Source organism: Balaenoptera ricei, chromosome 2 (genome assembly GCF_028023285.1).
Source record: "Balaenoptera ricei isolate mBalRic1 chromosome 2, mBalRic1.hap2, whole genome shotgun sequence".
NCBI lineage: Eukaryota > Metazoa > Chordata > Mammalia > Artiodactyla > Balaenopteridae > Balaenoptera > Balaenoptera ricei.
Window position 1 is genome coordinate 77,492,061 of NC_082640.1, and position 25,585 is coordinate 77,517,645.

General features: G+C 43.4%; 1 protein-coding gene across 1 annotated transcript in view; it reads right to left on the reverse strand.

The window, feature by feature from the left end:
* LIPC (lipase C, hepatic type) overlaps positions 1–25,585 on the reverse strand; it is a 174,789-nt gene that overhangs the window by 23,468 nt on the left and 125,736 nt on the right. Inside the window, exons 4-5 of the mRNA XM_059915528.1 lie at positions 4,152–4,339; positions 307–489 (exon numbers count right to left, since the gene is read on the reverse strand). Of these exons, the coding sequence (XP_059771511.1) occupies positions 307–489; positions 4,152–4,339 (371 nt within the window). The remainder of the gene's footprint in view (positions 1–306; positions 490–4,151; positions 4,340–25,585) is intronic.

Genomic DNA, 25,585 nt, shown 5'->3' on the forward strand with positions numbered 1-25,585 from the left:
CTCATTCATGTGTGTGGGAGTTTGATAGCTTATAGGGTGTGTTTAGATCCCTTAGCACATCCAAAGAGGTGAGCATAAAAGGAACAGTGGATGGAGTAGTGGGGGCAGTGATTCTATAAAATAGGGCTTTAAGGGAGGCATTTGAGAGACCGCTGGGGGTCTGGTCTCTGTCCCATGCCTTCCCATTCCTGTGAGCTTAGCAGAAGTAGTTCTCCCGTCTGGGTTGCTCTAGGAGACCAGCTTAATTCACTCAGTCTTAGAGGAAGGGAGAGGATGGGAGAGAAGGGAGGTCAGGGCAGGTCTCACCTCCAGCCACTGGAGAAGGGCCGCGATCTCCTGGCCGACGAGGCGGGTGTTCCGGACAGCAATGGAATAGTGGGTGTGGGCCAGGGTGACCCATTCTGCCAGCCCCACGTTGACTGGTTGGGCCAGCTGAGACTTCAGCGCTGCCACCATCTGCCAGATCCAGTTTTCCAGCGAGGCTTCCATCTGAGGGTGGAACCACAGGGTCATCAGCTTCCCAGGGAGGGAGGGGGGAGTGCTGTGCTAGCTCCCTCTATCTGCCTGCTCACCTCTTTCCTTCTCCAACTCTGGGCTCATGCTGGGTCCTTCTCTCCAAGAGAAAGGGCTTAACCTGGGGCTTCTCAACCTCAGCACCATTGACATTTGGGGCCAGATATTTCTTGGCTGTGGGAGCTGTCCTGTGCACGGTAGGATGTTTAGCCGCATCCTTGCCTCCATCCAAGAGAGGCCAGCAGCACCCCTCTCCACCCCCTCCCCAAGCTGTGAAGACCAAAAATGTCTCTGGACTTTCCAAATGTCCCCCGGGGGGCTACCCCCAGCCCTACCTGTGCTGCTGCACCTCTGGGTCACACCTACTGTGTGCTGCTTGCCTTAGAGGGGGTAGGACTGTGAGCTGGAACACAGTAGGAACTCAATAACAATTGAGTTGACTCATTATGGAGAACTGTTCTGTGTATGTTCCTCGTTTGAGAGCCAATTTGCAGGGCACTCCTGAAGGGTTCACAGCGCAAAGATGTTTGTGCTGTGTCTGGAAGGATAAGTAGGAGTTCTCACGGAAGAATCCAGGTGGGCAGGTGAGTGTGGCGGCGGTGGGTGAGGGTATCTAGGGCACTCCAGGCGGAGGAAGAGCATGTGCAGAGGTGCAGAACCACAGAAGGGCAGTGCAGTCTGTCTGGGGAGAGGAGAAAAGTCGGGTGTAATTGAAGACGAGAACACAGAGGTGAAGCTGGACAGCAGTACTGATGGTTTGGCTTGTGAGTCTGGGGTAAGATGCATTCATTTAATAAATGTCTTTCTACCCAGTACCTTCTATGTGGATGTAACACCTTGGGTTCAAATCCAGACTCTCCTAGTTACTAGCTGAGTGACCTTGGGCAAGTTATTTAACTTTTCAGTGCCCCAGTTTCCTTGTCTGGAAAATGGGGATAATAATAGTGTCCTCCTTCCAGGATTGCTGTGAAGATGAGATAAGTTAATAGATGTAAAGCATTTAGCGCCTGGAACATAGTGAGGACTCAGTAAATGTTAGTTATTGCAGCTGCTGCTGTTGTCATTATTATTATTATTATTACCAGCAATAGTAGATATATTCCAATCTGCACAAGATTTTGAAAACAAAGACCTCATTCTAGTAAAAGGATCCTTGTAAGAGGACCCTGCTGTCTTCATGTCTGTAAACAAGATATGAAGTCAGCCATTACTTCAGCTAACAAATATTTTTGGAGCACCTAATATATAATGGATCCTGTCCGGCAGGAGATGAGGGAAGGGATACTCTAGGCAGAAGTCACAGCCTGAGCCAAGAGGAGAGAAGTCATGTGGAAGGAGCTACAAGCAGAGGTAAGGAGGAGGCAGGGAGAGTGGCAGTGGAGGCAGGGAGAGCTGGCCCTGCTGTTTGTAAAGCTCTCAGCTCAGGTCGCTACCTCAAGTCAGGTACCAAGTCCCCAGCTCTGTTCTCCCCAAAGCTCTGCTCTGGATGCACTCCCTCCTTCCCAATTTCTTTTCTCTTTTTCTCTTGTAAGGGAAGGTCCCTTTGGCTAAAGCAGCTGAAGAGATGGAATGTTCTTCCCTTACGATGACTGGCCTTCTAATAATCCATCCTTACCCCCTCCGCTCCCATGGGAAAGCTTTCCATGTCTGATCTTTTTTTTTGGCTGTGCCATTCAGCTTGTGGGATATTAGTTCCCTGACCAAGGCTTGAACCCGGGCAACCACAGTGAAAGCGCCGAATCCTAACCACTGGACCACCAGAGAACTCCCTCCATGTCTGATCTTTAGTTTCCTTTAAGATAGGTTTCATCTCAGGGTTCTACCCTCTGCCTCCAATTCCATGATTTTTTTTTTTTTTTTTAAAGAAACAGGGATGGAGCTCCTAGCTTAGCTAGAGAGAGCCGCAGTGAGGATATTGCCATGTGAGGCCTGCTGTGTGATGGGGACACTGCCAAACCCATCCTTGACAAAGGCTTGATGTAATGGAGTCTTTGACACTGTGGGCTTTGGAGCATGAGGGTTCTAGTTTTGGAGTTCTGTCTACTGAGGGCTGTGTGACTGTGGTAGCTGCTTGACCTCTCTGAGCTGCAGTTTCCTCATTTGAGAGATGAGACTAACTCAAGCGGCCCGTGTAGGGAGGAGGGAGGATTAAATGAGCTGATGTCTGATGTAAATGGCTTAGCTCCTATAGGGCCTCATCTGTGTTAGGTCTTTTCTCTAGGGGCAGGAAAGTCCCTACCACCTTCACTGCCAACCCTGTGCTGTGGTGGAACACCCCCCCCCCCCCCCCCGCCCTTCCATAGGGTGGGGCTCCTTTAAATCCTAGGAGGAAGCTGCTGGCAGGCTACAGGAGCCTCTGTGCTTTTCTGGGATGGCAAACCCACCTTGTGGCTATACCCACATGGCGTCATGTGGTTCCCATTACCCCATCAGGCCAGGCATGGGGTCTGTTTTGTTCATGTGGAGGGTATGAGTGAATACATGTTGAAAGAGTGGTGGTGGGCCGATGGGCTCAACTTGCTCTCTAAGCTAGGATAGACGGGGGTTGCAGAGTATTTTTCAATTAGATGGTAGGGAAGGGGTTTCAAGTCATGAAATAGATCCCAGATTTCTGGAGGTTTCACAGTATGAACCAAGCTTCAAATCCTGGGTGGCCTAGAAACCAGTAAGGCAGAATTTCTTCTTGGAAACTTTTGTTTGACTTCAATCATTGCCCACAATATTCTTTTCCCCCTTCTTCCACAGTAATAGAATTTTAGCATCACTAAAAAGCTACACTTTCTCTAAGAGGCTACATATCTCAACCACCTTTCCCTCTAGGTATGGGCAAATGGATGTAATTGGAAGCATTTCACAGATGCTTCTGGGAAGCTAACCTAAGAAAACACACTTGTATACCAAAAGCCATTGAATTGTACACTTTAAATGGATGAATTTTATGGTATAATGCGAATTATACCTCAATATAGTTGTTTTTTAAAAACCCTGCTTTTTTACTTTTTTGTGTTTACATTTTACTACCTTGTGCTACCTGGGATGCAGATGTGATAGCTAGTGCTCTAGCTGCCATCTTGGACCATACTCTAAGGATAGCAGAATAGTGAGCAGGCAATAAGCTGGGTCCTTGAGGACTTCAGTGACCAAAGCTGTTTATTCAGTTTTGGATTACATATACTGGACTGTTGTATGAAATGGAAAAAAACTTCTGTTTTATTTGAACTACTGCCAATTTGGATTCCTGTTATTTGCAGCTGAATTTAACCCTTACAAATATAATATTTTATTGGGAGACTGTCTTCTGGCTTCCTACCTCCTCTTGGGAAACATGCAGATTCACCTTCATGAACTGCAATCTCTTATGGGCCCTTATGTGCCGTGTGACCTTTTTGAGCCACATTTTATTATCTGAAATGTGGAGATAATTATACTTTCTCTGCCCTGCTTACTCATGAAATTGAGATAATCAATAAGATAATGTGTGGGGAAGCACTTGGAAAGTTAGAATGTACTTTAAAAGTATTATGCATGAAGTTGTTATCACCAGCTCCCTATCTTTTTATTACAATTGAACACACTAGGGAGGGAAACAAAAGAAAATGTAAAAGTACAGAGAAAAAAGGCATGTCAGCATTTCCTACCAACCACCCGTGGACTATCATCACCAGAGGCAGAGAGGAGTTGAAGCCGCACTGCTGTAACGTGTCTGAGTGATTGAGCCGAATCTGACAGCCCTTATCGGTTTCTTCTTTAAAGAGCAGAAATCTGGTTCTTGTCTCCTGTGATGTTTCCTTTGTTTCAATGGCTCGAGATCTCCTTCCAAATGACTCTGGAAGATAAAATTGGAGACAGTGTTTAACCTGGCACCGGTTCCACCTCTGCCAGCTCTGGGACAACCCAAAAGTTTCTAAGAGCACTAGGCAGTGGGGTTACTGCAAGGTGCTGGAGGTAGGCATGGGCTGTGGCTTTGGGGAACCCCAAAGAGCATTTTATTTCCAGCAGAATGGCCATTTCTTTCCTGGGAGATGATGGAGGGTGACCTAGGAGGACCCCACATAGAGGTGGAGAGGACCAGATCCTCCATCCTGCCATCCCAGTGACTACAGGATCAGCCAGTCAGACACTAGAGTAACTCCAGGACAGTGGGAATATGGGAGAGGCAATTGGGACTGAGGTTCAGAGAGGATAAGTATTTCGCCCAAAATCGTGATGCCAATAAGTGGTAGGATTTGGACCCTGTCTCTCTGACTCCAATTCCCTACATCCCTATGCTAGGGAGACAGCACATGGAGCATCTTAGTTTGATGACACTATGCATTCTCTCCTGTGGCTCAACCTGTTCTCACACGTAGTCTTGCATTGACCAGGTAGGACTGGGGTGGGGAGGATCACAGAGGGAGTGGTGGATTCTGCCTGATGGGGAGTGGCATTCAGGGAAACTGATGCTCATGCTGGCCCTGAGGGATCAATGAGGGCTTGTGTGTATGTGTGAGTGGGTGGAAGGAGTAGGGCTTTCCGAGCTGAGGGAACAGCTGAGTAAGGGCTCAGAGGCGGGGGACCTTGTGGGTGGAAGGAAGCCGAAGGCTGGGAAGCCAGAGTGTGGGGGGCCCCTGGATGCTGAGGAGTCTGGACTTTATGCTCTAGATGATAAGATGCTGCTAAAGAGTTTTCAGCAGAAAAGGATAAATGAATATCCACCCGGAATCTTTCATAGACTGTGTGAGGGTGGGGTAGGGAGAAAAAGATTGTTTTTTATGATTACGCCTTCTGTTGTTTTCCTGAAAGGCTATCTAGCTTCTCTTTGTGGGGAGCCTCACCCTGACTCTGAGACACTTTGTGGAGGATGGGCAGTCACCCAACTCTTTGAGGCAGCCCAACAGCTGTCAAGACCATGATGTCAGTCAGAGATACAGCTGGGTGGAGCCTGAGGGAGGTGCCATGTTCCCCAGGTGTGGCATCCCAAGATGGGTGACATCTTTTCTGCTAAGATTAGGAATCAGACCAAGAGCTGGGGGTGGATGCTCTCACAGCCCGTTCCAGCCGAGGGTGGGCTCCCCTGTGGCCGAGGGGCAGACACAAGGCCATACCAGTATTTTTGATCAGTGAACTCAATTCAGCCCAGTTACTAAGAACCCTGATCATTCTTTCTGAGCATAAAGTCATTCAGGCTTCTCAGACAATAAGCCTTGGGCTTTTGGTTTCAGGGGACAGCAGGACAGAGAGATGATGAAACTACAAAGTGCAAGGGGAGGTATTAATGAAACCAATTTTCCTACCCAAAGGTTATTAATTTGAAAGGTTATTAATTCCCAGCAGAGGGCAATGATTTTTCACTATGATGACAGAATGAAACGCATCATATTTTATTAAAAGGAGATGAGAATGAGAATCTGAGTAACTTCTCTGAGATAAGAAAATTTCTGCCGCCCAGTTTGACTTTCCCAAGCTTAGAGACTATCTGAGCTGGTCCTCATTCCTGAAAGCATAATCCCAGATCGTCCTCCCCATCTTATTGCATGCACTGCCCCCCTGGTCTCTAAGTCAGAAACCTGGATGTCATCTTACACTGTTTTAGCAGCCACCCAATCAGTCCAAAGCTTCAGGTTCCCAAATATCCCTAGAATCCAGTGCCCTAGCTCAGGTGCACACTGTTTCTTGCTTGGTTTATTGCCACAGCTTCCTAACTGGTCTCTCTCTGTTCAATCTCACCACCCTCCCTCACACTGCTGCTCAAAGAATCTTTCTAGAACAGAAATGACTATTATACCCGTTAGTATCTTTAAGCTTCTTGGTATTGCAGCCAAGTCCATCACCTGAATGATGATCCCTCATCCCTCAAATCATCCCCTCTCTATGCTCTCCTGCTACCCCAGACTGCCACTAGTTCCCCCCATTGCCATTTCACATCCCTGCATCTTTGCACTCTCGCTTCCCTCTCTGCTGCTCCCCTCTGGTCCATTTGTTAAAATGGAACTCAGACATCACCCCCTCCAGGAAGCTGTCTCCTCTAACCAGAGGTAATTACTTCCTCTTGCTGCCAGCACCGTATTGGACCCCTGATCCTAAGGTAATTTATTTGTTTGGATGCGTGGTGTTTCCTCCACCAGGCTGTGAACTCACGGAGGACAGAGCTGAGGATGATTAATAAGTGATTAGTGCGTGATGTGGTATTCTGTGGGGTCCAGGTCTCAGATCAAAGGCTATCATTCGATTTGTCAGCCCTTTATGAATTGGAGCTCAAGGTAACTAATTTTCTTTTATTCAGTGACCGAATAGCTATATCTTCCTTCATTTCAGGATAGCTGACTTGAATGCTAAAAAGTCTATATGAAAATAAAATGGGGATAGATATAATACCCATCTTGTGAAGTCATTACAAGGATTAAATAAGATGGTATTTGTAAAGAGCACGGAACAATGCCTGGCACATAATTAGACCCACATAAATGTGTGTTGTTAAAATAAGTACAGATTGGAGCATCTAGCATCTTGCATTTTTGATCTGTGAAATTCTTTCTTTCTGTGAAAATTTATCCCAGTTACCCTGGATTTAGCTGGGAGAATCAGCTCTGGCCCCAGTGCCTGGGGCCTCAGGTCTGTTCAGGAGAGTCCTAGGGAAAAAGAGTTGTCAGATGGAAAGGCTCACAAACACCTGGACTGACCTGAGCTCTCCCTTTTCTTCCTCGGAGCTTGGTTTTCTTTTAGCATATGTGTGAGTGAGGAGGTTGTGTATATATTAATTCATTCATTTACTTCCTCAACAAATACTTATTAAGCATATATTATTATATTATGCCCTGAGCCCTGACTAGGTACCAGTCGGAGGCAAATAGGGCCTGACGTCTGTGTTTCAGGAGTCCCCAGTCCAGTGGGAAAGAAAGCATGAAAGTCAGCCATCACATGAGGTTGCTGTGAATACTGCTGTGGAGTGACATCCTGAGTAGGGGCTTTAGGGAAGATGCCAAGAGAAGATAAGGCATCAGTTGAGTCTGGAAGGATGAAAGATTCTTTAGGTGCTCATATCTAGGAGAAATTTTTGAAGAAAGTGGGGCTCTGGTGCCTAAAAATATAAGATTTGGTGGAGGACCTGAGCACTGAAGGGCTGCTGTGGGGAAGAGGGCCTAGGATTCTTTTGCGGAGCTCCAGGAGATAGAAACAGAGTCAAAAGATGGGCATGACATGGAAGGAAAATTTTGACTTTAAGTGGTTCTTGAAAATTCATAGTTGAAGAAATTGGGACAAAGAGAAAATAAAGGTGGCAAAACAACAAAGACAGAAATGTTAATAGATTAGCAACCTAAACTGCACACTCTGTGATCATATAAGGTTGCAGAAGATGGGCCACAGATTTTGTTTTGAGCTTCCTATTGGCCAAATCAAAGAGGGAAACAGGAGCAGTTATAGAATTCATGCTGTCCAGTTGCTCATACTTTTCTGGTCCTGAAGCCTGAGATGGTTTTCCTGTGGGTTATTGTAAAAAGAGGCCATTGCATGAGGCAGGGACCATTGTCTTGAATACTATTCCTATGAAATATACAGCAGCAAGATTTATGTGGTTGACTCAGAGTGCAATGCAGTCCTCAATGGAAGCAGTACCCATAGCACCAAACAGCGTTTAAGTCACAGTGAGTCTCTGTAAGACTCTTCGCTGTAATCCAGCAGCAGTCCTATGACTGAAGGAGGCGAGGGCTACTTTAGGTCACATTTTGGGTGGAAGGAGTAGTCCCCAAGTGTCTGAGCCTCCATGGGAGCAGAGTTTGATTGACCCCTTCACAGAACACATAGAATACTGGAGCATCCTCAGGCAAGCCACAGCTTCAAGGATGCACTACTGTGACTCACACCCAAAAGTATACCAAAATCTCTTTCCTAGGCTTTAGCCCTGCCCATAACAGGCTCTTGACAGGGCTTCTCTACCTGGGTATGCTTTTGACACTGCAAACCCAGTGAGGCCAAAGTGAATTTATTTTCTTTCCTCTCAACCTTCTTCTTCCTTTCTTTCTACATTTCCTATTGTGGTTTGTGACACCGTCATTTGTCCATGCTGTTGCTCAAGCTAGAAAGCTTAAGAGCTGTCCTGGAATACCCTCTCTGTCCCCTTGGTAACCCACTAGGGTCACCAAATTCTGAGGACACAGTCTCAGGGTTATCTTCTCTGCCCCCTGCCACTGACTTAGTCTGGGAACTCACAGTTGTTTTCGTATTAGTTGTGATATGGTAGTAGACTCTTAACTGTTTTTTATTTTGTCTATATGTAGAATTAATACATGTTCATTGTAGATATACAATCTGAAAAATGCTGAAATGAATAAAGAATCTCACTACTCAGAAAAACACACAAGTAATATTTGGAGTATTTCCTTCCAGTCTATTCTTATGGATATATTTGTTTCATAGATGTTTGTTTGGGGTGTCTATAATTGAGATCATATTATGTGAATGGTTTTATATCCCTCTTTACCTGTCATGATAATTTTCTTACAGCATTAGAAATTCTTTAAAAACATGCTTTTGAAAAGTGGAATAGGGCTTCCCTGGTGGTGCAAAGGTTGAAAATCCACCTGCCAATGCAGGGGACATGGGTTCGAGCCCTGGTCCGGGAAGATTCCACATGCCACGGAGCAACTAAGCCCGTGCACCACAACTACTGAGGCTGCGCTCTAGAGCCTGTGAGCCACAACTACTGAGCCTGCGTGCCACAACTACTGAAGCCCGTGTGCCTAGAGCCGGTGCTCTGCAACAAGAGAAGCCACTGCAATGAGAAGCCCGTGCACCGCAACGAAAAGTAGCCCTCGCTCGCCACAACTAGACAAAAGCCCGCAGCAACGAAGACCCAATGCAGCCAAAAATAAATAAGTAAATAAATAAATGTATTAAAAAAAAAAAGAAAAGTGACATAGTTTGTTTCATTATTGTTGGACATTTAGGTTGTTTCCTGTTTTCTTTTTTTTTCCTATTACTAGCAATGCTCTGATGATCATCTTTATAAATAAATCTTTGTCTGAATCTGTGAGTGTTTTTTTAGTAAAGATTCCCCAAAGTAGAATCATTCGCTTCTTAGGGGTGATCTTATTTATATCTCTTTATATATGCATATATATCCAAATTGATATTCAGCACTTTTAAAGCTAATATTTACTGAGTGCTTTCTCTGTGCCAGGCACTTTTCTAGCAGTCTTATTTGTATGAACTTATTTAAACCTCACAACTCGTGAGTAAGCAGTTAGTAAATCCAATGATTTCATTATGAGTGAGGAAATTTGTCCTAATTGTATCGGATAGGAGCTTATCCTTCTTCAGGCATGTCTTCTGAAATCGTCATTTTTCTCATGTCTTTAGAAGAGCTAAAGACACACCAATGATAAGAATCTGGAGATAAGGCTGTGATTTTGAGAGGGAGAATATCAACTAAGGTAGGCAGTCAAAGCCTTCAGAGGGAGTCAACCCCTATAACCTGGAAAGCAAGTTGATGGGCTGGAGAGGCTTGGGGTTGCCCTCTGCATGACAGCAACTTCCTGGGACAGCAAAACTTCCTCAGAATTAGTCAGAAGGAAAAGCTGGGTGCAGCCATTACATTTCTAATATTAGATTCCTTGCAGCAAGTGATTTCTCTATTCCTAAGTCAGGCACCAGGTTTGAGGGTTCCTAAAATTTCATACAAGAATAAATTATTTCATTTTCTTTTGGGTAAGGACGTCATTAGGTGGATGACTGCAGGCGACTGAACTGGCTTAGAGGAGAACCAAGGATTCTCCAGTAAAAGGCCCCGAGAGGAGTCAGGACCTGTCTTCTGCCTGTGATGCCTGCGCTGGGTGCTTTTGTTCAGTTCCATGTTTGTCAAGTACCACCCATGTATTAGCTTGTGCTGAGGACACAAGTGCATGACAGGAGCCACAGGTATTAATATGCCTCCTGCCACAGAGCTGTTTGTGAAATTTCTTCACATTCTTATTTTTTTCTTTAAAGATTTATTATTTATTTATTATTATTATTTTTAAAATTTATTTTTGGCTGCATTGGGTCTTAGTTGCAGCACGCAGGATCTTCGTTGAGGCACGCAGGATCTTTTGTTGCTGCGTGCCGGCTTCTCTCTAGGTGTGGCGCGTGGGTTCCAGAGCACGTGGGCTCTAGTTGAAGTGCTCGAGCTCAGTAGTTGTGGCACGTGGGCTTAACTGCCCCGCAGCATGTGGGATCTTAGTTCCCTGAGCAGGGATTGAACCCGCGTCCCCTGCATCGCAAGGCGGATTCTTGCCACTGGACCAACAGGGAAGTCCCACATTCTTATTTAAATTGCTAACTCTGTGTGTGTGTGTGTGTGATTTCACTTTGTTAACCCACTGAAAATATTCCCAGACCCAGGACTAGTGGAAGGGGTCCTCTGGAAGACCATAACTTCATGATTACCCTGAACATCCTCTGGGCCACGTCCTCTGCTTAGGATGGAACAAACCTATGAGATAAATGTAGCCAGAGCTCTGTCCCTGGCTGCCGTGGTCAGGCCTATGATTTGTACATGGGCAACACGGACTTCAGAATTTCTAGAACTACAGCAGGATGGAAAAACTTGAGTAAGAAATTAGTCCCTACTGGGTCTTCACAGATTTAGCTCTTAGCTGTTGCTGATATTTGGTGATAAGCAGATTCTACCAAAGGCTGGGTAAGCAATGCTTCTCCCACTCCTGCCATCTTGAATTTTGCCCTGACCTGAACATCCCACCCTCCCATTTACTTATTATCCTAAAAATATTTCTATGCCTGGATTTCTCAATTTGGACAATATAGTTACTAATCTTTGTGACATTCTCCAGCTCTTGTGACACCCCAGCATCACTGCACTGTAATATTGAACCCAAATGACCCAAGGCATAAACTGCTCCTATGAGGTGATTTATATGGCTGTAGTAACTTTTCAGGTCATTAGAATATTACTTTATTTCACTTTTTAAAATTTATTTTTTATTGAAATATAGTTGAATTATAATGTGTTAATTACTGCTGTACAACAAAGTGACTCAGTTATACATATATATATACATTCTTTTTCATATTCTTTTCCATTATGGTTTATCACAGGATATTGAATATAGTTCCCTGTAGAATATTGTTTTGAACTCAGCAGAAATTCCTGTTTGCCTTGAATGAATTTATTTTATAGCTGTTCTTTAAAAAACTTTGGGGTCTAGAATTGCTGAAGTAATTTATTACCTTTAGGAGGTTGCCATCTTCCCATTCTCTTTTGCGTTCCTGTTTCACCTGTTCTTTTTGTTTGTTTATTTTTGCTTTCTTCTTTTCACCATTTTGTTGTCATATAAGGTGATGAGATAAGAGATGGAAGGAAAGCCGTTTTCAGAAATCTGATTTATTCTGTTTTCTTTGTCTCTTTTGGCCTGATTTTGCTGGCCATCCTGTAGCCTTAGACTACAGCTTCTCCTTTTGTGGATTCCAGTAAAGAAAGTAAATAGAGGCTGTGTTTTCTTGCTGGAAAGTTTTTTTTTTTCCTCCAAAATTTCTTCTTAGGCTGTATTCCCCTGGCTAAGTCAGAATTTCTTTTTTCTTTCAAGAAATCTGATTATGAAAAAGTATGCCATTCAGAAGAGCTTTCCATTTGTACTGGAATCCTCTGGGGATATGGGGGCTTACTTCCCTAAAGTGGTTCCAAGGTCTTGGGCATATTCCACTCTGGATCAGTTCAAGGTAGGGTAACCAATTGTCCTGTCAAGCCAGGATGAGTTGGCCACCTTGATTTAAGGGCAATTGAGTGAATAAATGAAAAGAGAAAAGATGATAAAAATGCAGAGGTACAATGTACCTTCCTGCCTAGTCTATGTGTGGTCCCCTGCCCTGACATGCTCTGCTGTCTTCCCCATTTGCTTAGCTAACATCACTCTTTCTCCAAATGTAAACTCAATCTTCATTTCCTCAGGGGAAATGTCCTGACTTGGTCCCATCTCCCTATTATTTGTTCTTTTAGGTGTTTTCGTAGTTGTAATTTTCTATTTGAATAGTCATTACATAAATATCTATCTCCCCAGTTTGGTGGTAAGCTCCATGAAAGCAGGATCTAGGTCTGGTTTTGCTCACACTGAAACTTTTGTCAGTAGAGCAAGGATTGTCAAATGTAGTGGTTAGGCCCCCAGACCAGGAGCCATGTGGCTTGGGTTTGAGGTCCATTTCCAATACTTGCTACTTTTGTGACCTTGGGCAAATTACTTGATGAGATACCGCCTCTCCTCTCCCCCTCTAAAATGGTTAAAATTTAAAAGACTGACAACACCTAGTGCTGGTGAGGATGTGGAGCAACAAGAACAATTCATTTATTGCTGGTGGGATTGCAAAATACTGTAGCCACTTTGGAAAACCACTTGGCAGTTCCTTATACAGGTAAATACACATGTACCATAAGACTCAGCAATTCCAAACCTAGGAGTTTACCCAATAGAAATTAAAACAAATGTCTATGCAAAGATGCAAATGTTCACAGAAGCTTTGTTCATAATAGCCACAAACTAGCAACAACCCATACCTATCAACTAATAAATGGATAAACTAATTGTGATATATCCATGGAATGTACACTAAGTGAAAGAGGCCCAGCTTAAAAGCTTGCATACTGTGTGATTCTATTTATATGACATTCTGGAAAAGGCAAAACTATAGTGACAGAGAGCAGATCAGTGGTTTCCTGGGGCCTGGGGATGGAAAAGGCAAAGGGAAACTTTTGGAGGGGTTGAAGTATTTTATATCTTGATGGTGGTAGTGGTTCCCTAGGTGTACATTTAAAAAATTGTTCAGAAAATGAGCTACAGCCAGGCAATACTGTTGTTTCTCCACATGACCCAGTGTCTGGGCCTGGGCACTGAAGGCTGCATGGCAGTCTTTCTGCATCAGTTGCTTATGCAGGGCTGGGCTGGCCTGAGAGGACAAGATGTTTCTGAGTCCTCTGGGGTTGAGGTCAGTTGGCAGGGAGAGCTCCAGCCCTGACTTTGAACCAAATTATTGGATCAGTCTGGGATGAGCCCAGCCCTCCAGGACCTCAGGGAGACCTGGCATACCTGCAAAGCCCTTCCAGGTTCCTTTTGGGCAGGGATGACTAGAGGCACCTAGGGGGTCCATACTTGGGAACCCAAATCATCTGGTCAGAGAGGGTTAGAGAGGAAAGGGACTGGGAGACCACATGATACAGCATTTACTGCCTGCTTTTAATTCTCTTTCTGTGCATCTCAAGCAACCTCATTTATTGAGGAGTTTCTCATTTTCCTTTTCTTATTTAGTAAGGATATAGATAACACCATCAATCTACTATTCCAGTCCTCTGGAGAGAATCAGTGTTACCACACCAAATAGGTAGAATTACAGTGAAAAGCAAAGAAATGACATTGTGTGGTACAATCTCCCTTTGTAATTTGTTTGAAAATAGTTTGGTGATGCCATTCTCCCACCCCAACCATTATTCCATAAGCACCAGGGACCTCTTATCGGTAATAACGATCTAGTCCAACTTCCTTATTTTACAGATGAAACTGGGACCCAGAGAGGCCAACAGACCTGTCCCAAACCATGCATCTAGTTAATGGCAGAATCAAAAGAACTCAGCTCTCCTAACATCCAAGCCAGCATCTTCCTACTCTGCTGGAGGACAGGAGTCCCAACGCACGTTCCTGCCATGTTTTGGGACTCTGTTCCTGTCACTGGGGTAAAGCTCAGAGGACTTACATTCTGTGTCTTATAAAGACTGATCCCGTCAAGTAAGGCCCCTGGTTGTCACATAGGAAACACATCTTGAGTCCCAGAAGACAGCTGCTGGTTCATCCTCTTGTCGATGGGAAATGCCCCCAAACAACAGAGGTGACCAGAGTAATAAAACCACAAGTCCCACGACCCCCTCCAACACCTGTCAGAACTGTCAGCCTCATCTTCAGACCAGAGGTTTTTCCTTCCCTCACCAGAGGTAACTCCAGGAGAATTCTTACACAGCTAAGAGGGCTGTGATGCTGGCATCTGACCAGAGTCAGGCCAGGGAAAGCTGCCCAGGAGCTGGACAATCACAGGTTCTTCAACAGCTCTTGGAATGGTGGATCTTGGCATAAAGCCTTGGTTTGAGAGTTGCCAAGAGTTATTTTGATAGAAAAATTAACTCAACAGCATTCCTGTTTCAAATTTTTATTTGAATGTTGACGACTGTCCAGCTCCTGACTTTAAGTTTCATTTTCCCTTATCCCTCACTGCCCTGTCTCTGGCATGACCTATACAGTTGCCAAGGGAAGCTTCCAAGGAACAGAAGGAGGGATTGGGGCAGAGGACCTTCACTCTAATTATAAGGTTAGGGCATTGTCAGATGGTATAGTCAAGGGCTCTAGGAGCACTGTCCCACTACAGCCCAGAGCTACCACCTTGTGGAGACAAGCACACTGGGAGAAATAGTTGCTTTATTATTGGCAGTATTGTGCCTGTAAGAGAAAAATGGGGCCCACTCCCTCATCCACAATCAGCTGCCAGAAGATGAATTGGGTACCTTATACCTAGGTGAGGAAAGGAGAGAGATTGCTGACTGCTTTCTAATCTGGCCCCATGGATGGAAGAGACCCAAGATGAGACCACATCCTGTAGTTGGCTTGTTACTGCACAGGGAGACATAGTGCTGTGGAGAGTTTAGGAGCCTGTGCTCTGGACTCAGATAACCTAGCTTGAATCCCAGCTCTGCTACTTACTAGCTGTGTAGCCTTGGGTTAGTTACTTAACCTCTCTGTACCTCACTTATAAAATGGGACTAGCAGTAGTTAGTCTTATCTTACAGAAGTAATCTTATAGTCCTAATCTTACCTTTAGGATTATTATGAGTTATAGGTTAAAATATATTGTTTTAAAACAACTTGAAGGAAAGATATATGGACTTCCTCTTAGTAACCCTTAGTGATGATGCATGGTCTGTTCTTAGTCACAAGACCACTTAATCAAAGGAAGGAATAGATTCAGTTTGGAACATTTATATTTATTTATTGACAAAGGGGATGGCTCATTTTTGGGGAGGGGTGTTCTTCAAAGGTAGAAGTGTCAGCAGTTCCACTAGGCCATATTTCAACATAAATAAAATCAGCAGACTACACTTGATAAAGTGAATGGCTTTAACCATTATGAATTAGCCTTAACCTACTGTCCTGGAACCCTAGTGCTGAGAAACATCTTTGAGAGCGCTCTAGACATAGAAAGCTCATAATGTGTGAATCTCAGTGGTGTGTGTGGGAGCCGGCTCAGGAGAGCCAATTGTGTGCACTTCTTCTCAACTCTCCATGTTCAGTAATTTAATGTTGGTAGTTTGAAATTGGCCATATAGGAGTATTTACACCATGGAAATTGGCTAAATATCAAGTTGTTTGTTTGTTTTGAAAGAGCATCAGTTAAAAAACAAGCTCACCACTGAGGGAGATCTTAGTCCACAAAACTCAAGTGAGTGACAAGTAGCACATTTCTTTATTTTCTTTTGTCAGCTTAAATGGGGCATTGAGTTCCCATCCTGCACAGTTTTGGTGGAGTTCTTTTTTCCCAACTTTGTGCAAAGATCTCTCTGTACTGGTTATTTTATTTTATTTAAAAAATTTTTTTTAAAAATTTTTTATTTTATTTTTATTTATTTATTTATTTATGGCTGTGTTGGGTCTTCGTTTCTGTGCGAGGGCTTTCTCTAGTTGCGGCAAGTGGGGGCCACTCTTCATCGCGGTGCGCGGGCCCCTCACTATCGCGGCCTCTCTTGTTGTGGAGCACAGGCTCCAGACGCGCAGGCTCAGTAGTTGTGGCTCACGGGCCCAGTTGCCCTGCGGCATGTGGGATCTTCCCAGACCAGGGCTCGAACCCGTGTCCCCTGCATTGGCAGGCAGATTCTCAACCACTGTGCCACCAGGGAAGCCCCCTGTACTGGTTATTTTCTATATCAGGTCCACCTGCTAAGAAGCTCAGTCCCATTTTACACAGTCCTCAGAAATTCCACTCTTTGGGGTTGTACTTAAGGGGTGGGAAGCCCTCTGAGGCAGGAGGGCACCACACCACCTCCTCCCTTAGGAGTGTCATGGAAACTCTGGCTGGGTTCTTGCTACTTCGGGACACACCAGCCCCTATCCTCTCCCAGTCAGGGAGTTAAGCATCCTCTCTCTTTCTCATCTCCTTTTGGGGATACCTAGAATTATCTTTTTGATGAATTTAGGCTTTTACAAAAGATAGGAACATATGTTAGATTCAAGTGGCTTCTGCTTCTGAGTCCTGAAAATACCGCTAAACTAAGGAATGGTGGTGGTGGGAAAATAAATTCAAAATAATATCTCAATAAATTATTCTGGTATTTAAAGATGAGGAAGCTGAGACTCAGAGAGGCAAACTCACTTATCTAAGTTCACACAGCTAGTTTAGAACAAAGAGGAGATTTGAATACCGGGCTTCTTTGAATACTTGGGCTTATCCTCTCAAGATAACACTTCTTTTTTGTGGAGACCCAGGTGGTCTCTACTAGACTGGCTCTGCTTCTGTCCACTACTGATGGTCATAACGGTGCTCAACATTTGCTGGGTGTTTGCTATGTGCCTGACACTCTGCTAAGCCTTGTGCATACTTTATCTTCTTTTGAGCCTGCTCAGGTGTGCAGTGCTTCATCTCTCCTCTTATTCTCAGCTCCACAGGAAGAGCAGACCCAGGATGGCTTTTCCAAACAGACCTTGAGCCAGTAGCTTAAGTGGGAAAAGAGAACAGAAATCCTTCTTGTCTAATTTGGCTTCCCAATGGCACAGCTATGGTGCTCTGTTCACTCGCTTCTTCACTTATTTACTCATTCATTCTCTCTACCAACACTTCCTGCGTACCAACTCCATGCCAGGCATTTTCCCACAAATGAAACTTGCCTTCAGCTAAATTGTTTCTGGAGCACGTATTGAGTTTTCTTCCCTATTCTTTAAAAAATGTATTTGTTGCACAAAGTGGAGTAACAGTAAAAAACAAGTTTTAAAAAATAGACTCACATTCTCATCACCCTAATGGATTGACTTTTTATTTTCCTGTGCTTCTATTCTGTATCCAGAAGCAAATATATTTTTCATGTAACTGTGCAGATATAACTGCTTTTTGCTTTTTTAAATTTCACATTATGTAATAAACATCTTTCCATATCCCTGCAGTGTTCATCCTCATCATTTTTAAAGGCTAAGTAATATTCCACTGAGGGAATGCTTTGGAACTTATGTATCCATTTCCCTATCTGGGACAAGCACTGTGTTTTTAATTTTTCACCTTTCTAAACAGAGCTGCAATGAACTTCACACAGAGAGCTTTTCTTTTCAGAGGATTATTTCCATGAGCATGAATTACCTGGTGTGGGACTGTTTGGTTAAATGGTGGGATCATTTTGCTGACATGGGAGTTGAAGCAGTCTTACAAGTAAGTCCCCCACAGGTGTAGTCATAATTATTACCAACCCAGAGAATCCATAAAACCCAAAAGCTCTCATTAAAGGTGATGAGGGGGTGCTGTAGGAATTGGTAAGGCTGGTTAAAGGACTATTTATGTGGTTATCACTTACTTTTTGCTAGTAACTTGGAATTCTGTATTTTATCCCATCCTCATAACACCTCTGCGAGTAGGTGCTATCCCCAATGAAACTGGGTCTCAGAGAAGATAAGTGTCTGGACCAAGGTCACACAGGAAGTAGTTGAGTTGAGCCTCATTCTGAGAGTGGCTCTTTTGCAGACCAGGAAGTTAAAGTCACCCACCAGGACTGACCCATAAATCTCCTTTGCCAGGTCTTCAGCACCCCACGGAAGGCTCACTGACCATGAGGTCCCTGAAATCAGTCTTTTCACAGTTGCATTCCCATGGTCTAGAGTGTGGCTGTGTTGAACTGCACTTATGGTGACTTAGAAGAGAACTCAGAGACTGACTTGAAGGCATTCCACATGAGGTAAGCAACTGAGCACGTTCATGTTTGGGTCTGCTGTATCTGCTTGTATAGACAACGTGGCTTTAGACACTCAGAACTATCTCACTCATATTTAGCTATTGGTGGACTATGTGTGTTTGTGTGCTGGCAGATCTCCGTAGGTCCTGGTTTCTCATTAACTCATCCGGGTTGACCTTGAGCAAGTCATTTAACTTTCTAGGCCTCAGTTTCCTCATCTGGAAAATGAGGACATTGGACCAGCCAGCTGTGAGGTCTCCATGGTGGTACATGAGATGTCCTCGGCTTTTCTGAGTCAGCTGGATCAAGCTTCTAGACCTGGCTTTTTCCCCAGACCAGCTGGGTCTCTGTTTCTACCTCTGGAAAACCAAGAGGTTGGGAGAAGATTCCAGGGTCTCTCCAGTTCTGAGATGTGTGAGTCCTAAGACTGTCCTATCTCTGACTTTCAGTAAATAAAAGATGCCAGAGAGAAGTGTTTTTGAGGACAGAGCTAATCAGGCAAAAAGAAAAGTGAGAGAGCAGCTGCGACCTGAGGACTCTGGCTCTGTTCCCACAGGAATGCTGCCCTCTCCTGCACTGGAATCTGAGCCTGATGCTTTGCAAAGAGAAACACTTGCAGTATGAGGAATGCATTAAGCATGAACTTGGCCAAACAGCCCCAGTGTTGCTCTTTAAGGCAAAAGTAAACTGTGGGTGGGGGAATGTGAGCTGAAGCACTTGGGATAGGATCTCTAGGGCAGGAGTTTAGGGGCTGCCTGGTGAGGGAATGGTCCTAGCCCACCCAACTGCTGAGCCTCCCTGGGGCTTCCTTGGGGTTGAGAGGGCAGGTCATTGGGCCCCCTTAGATCTTACATCTTAGAGGCTGAGGATGCACATGATCCCATTCATTCATTCCACCATATATTTAGTGAGCATGTACTATGTGGAAGGGATTGTGCTTAATGTAGTGGATACAACAGTAAAGAAGACAGACTGTGCTTTCAAGAATTTCATGTTCATATGGTGGAAGCAAGTAAATAGACGATTGCTAAATAGACGACTGCAAGTGTTTTCTTGGCTGAAGAATAGGAGAGGCAACTACCCAGCCATAGAGTGGCGGGTGTGAAGGCAGCCAGGGTACCCCACTGGTGGGTAGTATTACCAGTTCCCCAGATAATCCTGGGGATTCCAATCAAAGGCTGGTCCTGAGGGGAGGGAAGGACTATGGAATGTGGGAGTAGAGTGAGCTCATGTGTGATCAATATGTCACCTCTGGAGCTTGAGGTCATGGCTGCAGCCTGTACCCTGGGCCCTTCAGCTTTCCTGAGACCCTTGGTAGCCCTCATCTCCTTTGAGATTCCCCAGCCCTGGGGTCTGCACCACAACTGTTCCCATTCTCTGCATGTTCATTTCCTGATGGAGAAATAAGGAGGGGTTCAGTGACTGGCCAAAGGCCAACAGCTGGCTAAACAAATCAAACTAGTACCAGAACCCCATTTCTCTACCTATCTCTCCATATGTCTAGGTTCTGAAGCTGTAAAACTTTTCTGGGCATGTGCTTTTACCCTTGTTCCACTTTCCTTAAGATATTCTTCTGGATCAATGTCCTCCCTTCACTCCTTATGTCTGGAGGCACAGATGATTAGTGCTTGCCCCCTTCAGACCATGAACATGTATCTTAAAAAGTTCTGTGCCATTTCTGGAAGCAATGGGAGAGGCAGAATAGTGTAATGGACAGGGCACTGGCTTTGGAGCCAGTCGGCTCTGTATTTGATTCTCTATTAGTTATGAGCTGTGTGAACTTGGGAAGCTCACTTAATCTCTGGGAGCCTCAATTTCCTTCTCTTAAATTGCACAAATGAATACCCATCTCATACGAGTGTTGCGAGAATCAGATGAAACTTGGTGAAATGTCTAATACAGAGCTTGGCATTCAATACTTCACTTCCCCTTCCCTTCAAAACTTACCTAAGATCTCTTCCACCTCATGTCTTGGCCCAACATAGTTCCTTCCAGATACTTTCTGGTACTGACCCACCAAGGTCTTTGTCAGCTGGCCTATCTAGCACCTTTCTGTGAATTCTGTGTACCTCTTTTAGGTAGTACATCACATGTCTTGGCAATAGCATTTTGCCTTTGTGTCAGGAAAAGGAGGGCCCTCTTCAGAATGAGGACTTCAGCCTCCCCTCTCCCATTTGTCCAAGCTCTTTTGGGTAGTAAGAATCTATCAATCCTATGCAGTAGCTCTGGAGCTTACTAGGCTGCCTCTACCAACTGGGGTGCTCCAGGAATGCCATTTGAATTAGGCAGCCCCAGGAGCTGAATCAGGCAGTTCCAAGAGCCAAACCAGGCTACAGGTCAATGGGGAAATAAAACTCTGACTACAGGACATACCCAGCCAGGGTTCTGTCCGTAAACCACTGCTAAATGAATACCTGCCCTTCCAGGATCCCCTATGTTTTACCTAATCTTCTACATTTGAGCTGATTCAGTAGATCGGGAGGCCTGGGAATCTGCATTTTTCTAAAGTGGCAGATCAACCTGAGAATAACTTGTCTAGTGGTTAAGAATATGAGCTTAGATGCAAAAATTCTGAACAAAGTTTTAGCAAACCAAATTCAACAGCACATTCAAAAGATAATACATTATGATCAAAGGGGAATTATCACTGGAATTCAAGGATGGTTCCACATATGCAAATCAACTGATACACTACATTAAAAGAAAGACAAAAATCATATGATCATCACAATAGATTCAGAAACAGCATTTGACAGAATTCAACATCATTTCTTGATTAAAAACTCTCAACAATTGGGTATAGAAGAAACACACCTCAACATAATAAAGGTCATGTATGACAAATCCACAGCTAACATCACAGTCAACAGTGAAAGGTTGAAAGCTTTCCCTCTAAGAGAAGGAACAAGCAGAATGCCCACTCTTACCACTCTTATTAAACATAATACTGGAGAGACAGCAGAAGCAAGAAGAGCTATACTCCTTTGGCCTGTGGAACAAAAACCACATTCACAGGAAGATAGACAAAATGAAAAGGCAGAGGACTATGTACCAGATGAAGGAACAAGATAAAACCTCAGAAAAGCAACTAAATGAAGTGGAGATAGGCAACCTTCCAGAAAAAGAATTCATAATAATGATAGTGAAGATGATCCAGGACCTCAGAAAAAGAATGGAGGCAAAGATCAAGAAGATGCAAGAAATGTTTAACAAAGACCTAGAAGAATTAGAGAACAAACAGAGATGAATAATACAATAACTGAAATGAAAAATACATTAGAAAGAATCAAGAGCAGAATAACTGGGCTTCCCTGGTGGTGCAGTGGTTGAGAATCTGCCTGCCAATGCACGGGGACACGGGTTCGAGCCCTGGCCTGGGAAGATCCCACATGCTGCGGAGCAACAAAGCCCATGCGCCACAACTACTGAGCCTGCACGTCTGGAGCCTGTGCTCCACAGCAAGAGAGGCCGCGATAGTGAGAGGCCCATGCACCGCGATGAAGAGTGGCCCCTGCTTGCTGCAACTAGAGAAAGCCCTCGCACAGAAACGAAAACCCAACACAGCCAAAAAAAAAAAAAAAAAAAAAAAAAATTGCATAATAACTGAGGCAGAAGAACGGATAAGTGACCTGGAAGGCAGAATGGTGGAAGTCACTGCCATGGAACAGAAAAAAGAAAAAAGAATAAAAAGAAATGAAGACAGCCTAAAAGACCTCTGGGACAACATTAAACACACCAACATTCACATTATAGGGGTCCCAGAAGGAGAAGAGGAAGAGAAAGGACCCGAGAAAATATTTGGAGAGATTATAGTCGAAAACTTCCCTAACATGGGAAAGGAAATAGCCACCCAAGACCAGGAAGCTCAGAGAGTCCCAGGCAGGATAAACCCAAGGAGAAACACGCCAAGACACATGGTAATCATATTGACAAAAATTAAAGACAAAGAAAAATTATTAAAAGCAACAAGGGGAAAATGACAACATACAAGGGAACTCCCATAAGGTTAACAGTTTCTGATTTCTCAGCAGAAACTCTACAAGCCAGCAGGCAGTGGCATGATATATTTAAAGTGATGAAAGGGAAGAACCTACAAGCAAGATTACTCTACCTGGAAAGGATCTCATTCAGATTCGATGGAGAAATTAAAACCTTTACAGACAAGCAAAAGCTAAGAGAATTCAGCACCACCAAACCAGCTCTATAACAAATGCTAAACGAACTTTTCTAAGTGGGAAACAGAAGAGAAGAAAAGGACCTACAAAAACAAACACTAAACAATTAAGAAAATGGTAATAGGAATATACATATTGATAAATGCCTTAAATGTGAATGGATTAGGGGCTTACCTGCCGATACAGGGGACATGGGTTTGAGCCCTGGTCAGGGAAGATCCCACATGCTGCAGAGCAACAAAGCCCGTGTGCCACAACTACTGAGCCTGTGCTCTAGAGCCCATGAGCCACAACTACTGAAACTTGCACGCCCAGAGCCCATGCTCTGCAACAAGAGAAGCCACTGCACTGAGAAGCCTGCACACTGCAATGAGAGAGTAGCCCCTGTTCGCCACAATCAGAGAAAGCCTGCGCACAGCAATGGAGACCCAATGCAGCCAAAAATAAATAAATAAATAAATAAAAATGTGAATGGATTAAATGCTCCAAGCAAAAGACACAGGCTCGCTGAATCAATACAAAAACAAGACCCATATATATGCTGTCTACAAGAGACTCACTTCAGACCTAGGGGCACATACAGACTGAAGGCGAGGGGATGGAAAAAGTATTCCATGCAAATGGAAATCAAAAGAAAGCTGGAGTAGCAATACTCATATCAGATAAAATAGACGTTAAAATAAAGAATGTTACAAGAGACAAGGAAGGACACTACATAATGATCAAGGGATCAATGCAAGAAGAAGATGTAACAATTATAAATATATATGCACCTAACATAGGAGCATCTCAATACAGAAGGCAACTGCTAACAGCTATAAAAGAGGAAATCGACAGTAACACAATAATAGTGGGGGACTTTAACACCCCACTTACACCAATGGACAGATCATCCCGACAGAAAATTAATAAGGAAACACAAGCTTTAAATGACACAATAGACCAGAGAGATTTAATTGATATTTTATAGGACATTCCATACAAAAACAGCAGAATACACGTTCTTCTCAAGTGCACATGGAATAGTCTCCAGGACAGATCACATCTTGGGTCACAAATCAAGCTTCGGCAAATTTAAGAAAATTGAAATCATATCAAGCATATTTTCCGACCACAACGCTATGAGAGTAGAAATCAGTTACAGGGAAAAAAACACAAAAAACACAAACACATTGAGGCTAAACAGTACGTTACTAAATAACCAAGAGTTCACTGAAGAAATCAAAGAGGATATCAAAAAATACCTAGAGACAAATGACAATGAAAACACGATGATCCAAAACCTATGGGATGCAGCAAAAGCAGTTCTACGAGGGAAGTTTACAGCAATACAAGCCTACGTCAAGAAACAAGAAAAATCTCAAATAAACAATCTAATCATACACCTAAAGGAACTAGAGATAGAAGAATAAACAAAACCCAAAGTTAGTAGAAGGAAAGAAATCATAAAGATCAGGGCAGAAATAAATGAAATAGAAACAAAGAAAACAATAGTAAAGATCAATAAGACTAAAAGCTAGTTCTTTGAGAAGATAAACAAAATTGATAAACCTTTAGCGAGACACATTAAGAAAAAAAGGGAGAGGACTCAAATCAATAAAATTAGAAATGAAAAAGGAGAAGTTACAATGGACACTGCAGAAATACAAAGCATCATAAGAGACTACTACAAGCACCTCTATGCCAATAAAATGGACAACCTGGAAGAAATGGACAAATACTTAGAAAGGTACAACGTTCCAAGACTGAACCAGGAAGTAATAGAAAATGTGAACAGACCAATCACAAGTAATGAAATTGAAACTGTGGTTAAAAATCTTCCAGCAAACAAAAGTCCAGGACCAGATGACTTCACAGGTGAATTCTATCAAACATTTAGAGAAGAGCTAACAACCATCCTTCTCAAACTCTTCCAGAGGAGGGAACACTCCCAAACTCATTCTATGAGGCCACCATCACCCTGATGCCAAAAACAGACAAAGATACTACAAAAAAAGAAAATTACAGACCAATATCACTGATGAATATAGATGCAAAAATCCTCAACAAAATACTAGCAAACAGAATCCAAGCACACATTAAAAGGATCATACACAATGATCAAGTGGGATTTACCACAGGGATGCAAGGATTTTTCAATACATGCAAATCTATCAATGTGATACACCATATTAATGAACTGAAGAATAAAAAGCATATGACCATCTCAATAGATGCAGAAAAACTTTTGACAAAATTCAACATCCATTTATGAAAAAACTCTCCAGAAAGTGGGCATAGAGGGAACCTACCTCAACATAATAAAGGCCATATTTGACAACCCACAGCTAACATCATTCTCAATGGTGAAAAACTGAAAGCATTTCCTCTAAGATCAGGAACAAGACAAGGTTGTCCACTCGCGCCACTATTATTCAGCATAGTTTTGGAAGTCCTAGCCACAGCAATCAGAGAAAAAAAAGAAATAAAAGGAATACAAATTGGAAAATAAGAAGTAAAACTGTCACTGTTTGCAGATGACATGATACTATACATAGATAATCCTAAAAATGCCACCAGAAAACTACTTGAGCTACTCAATGAATTTGGTAAAGTTGCAGGATACAAAATCAATGCACAGAAATCTCCTGCATTCCTATACACTGACAAGGAAAGATCAGAAAGAGAAATTAAGGAAACAATCCCATTCACCACTGCAACAAAAATAATAAAATACCTAGGAATAAACCTACCTAAGGAGGTAAAAGACTTGTACTCAGAAGACTGTAAGACATGGATAAAAAATCAAAGATGACACAAACAGATGGAGAGATATACCATGTTCTTGGATTGGAAGAATCAATATTGTGAAAATGACTGTACTACCCAAAGCAATCTACAGATTCAGTGCAATCCCTGTCAAATTACCAATGGCATTTTTTACAGAACTAGAACAAAAAAATCTTAAAATTTGTATGGAGACACAAAA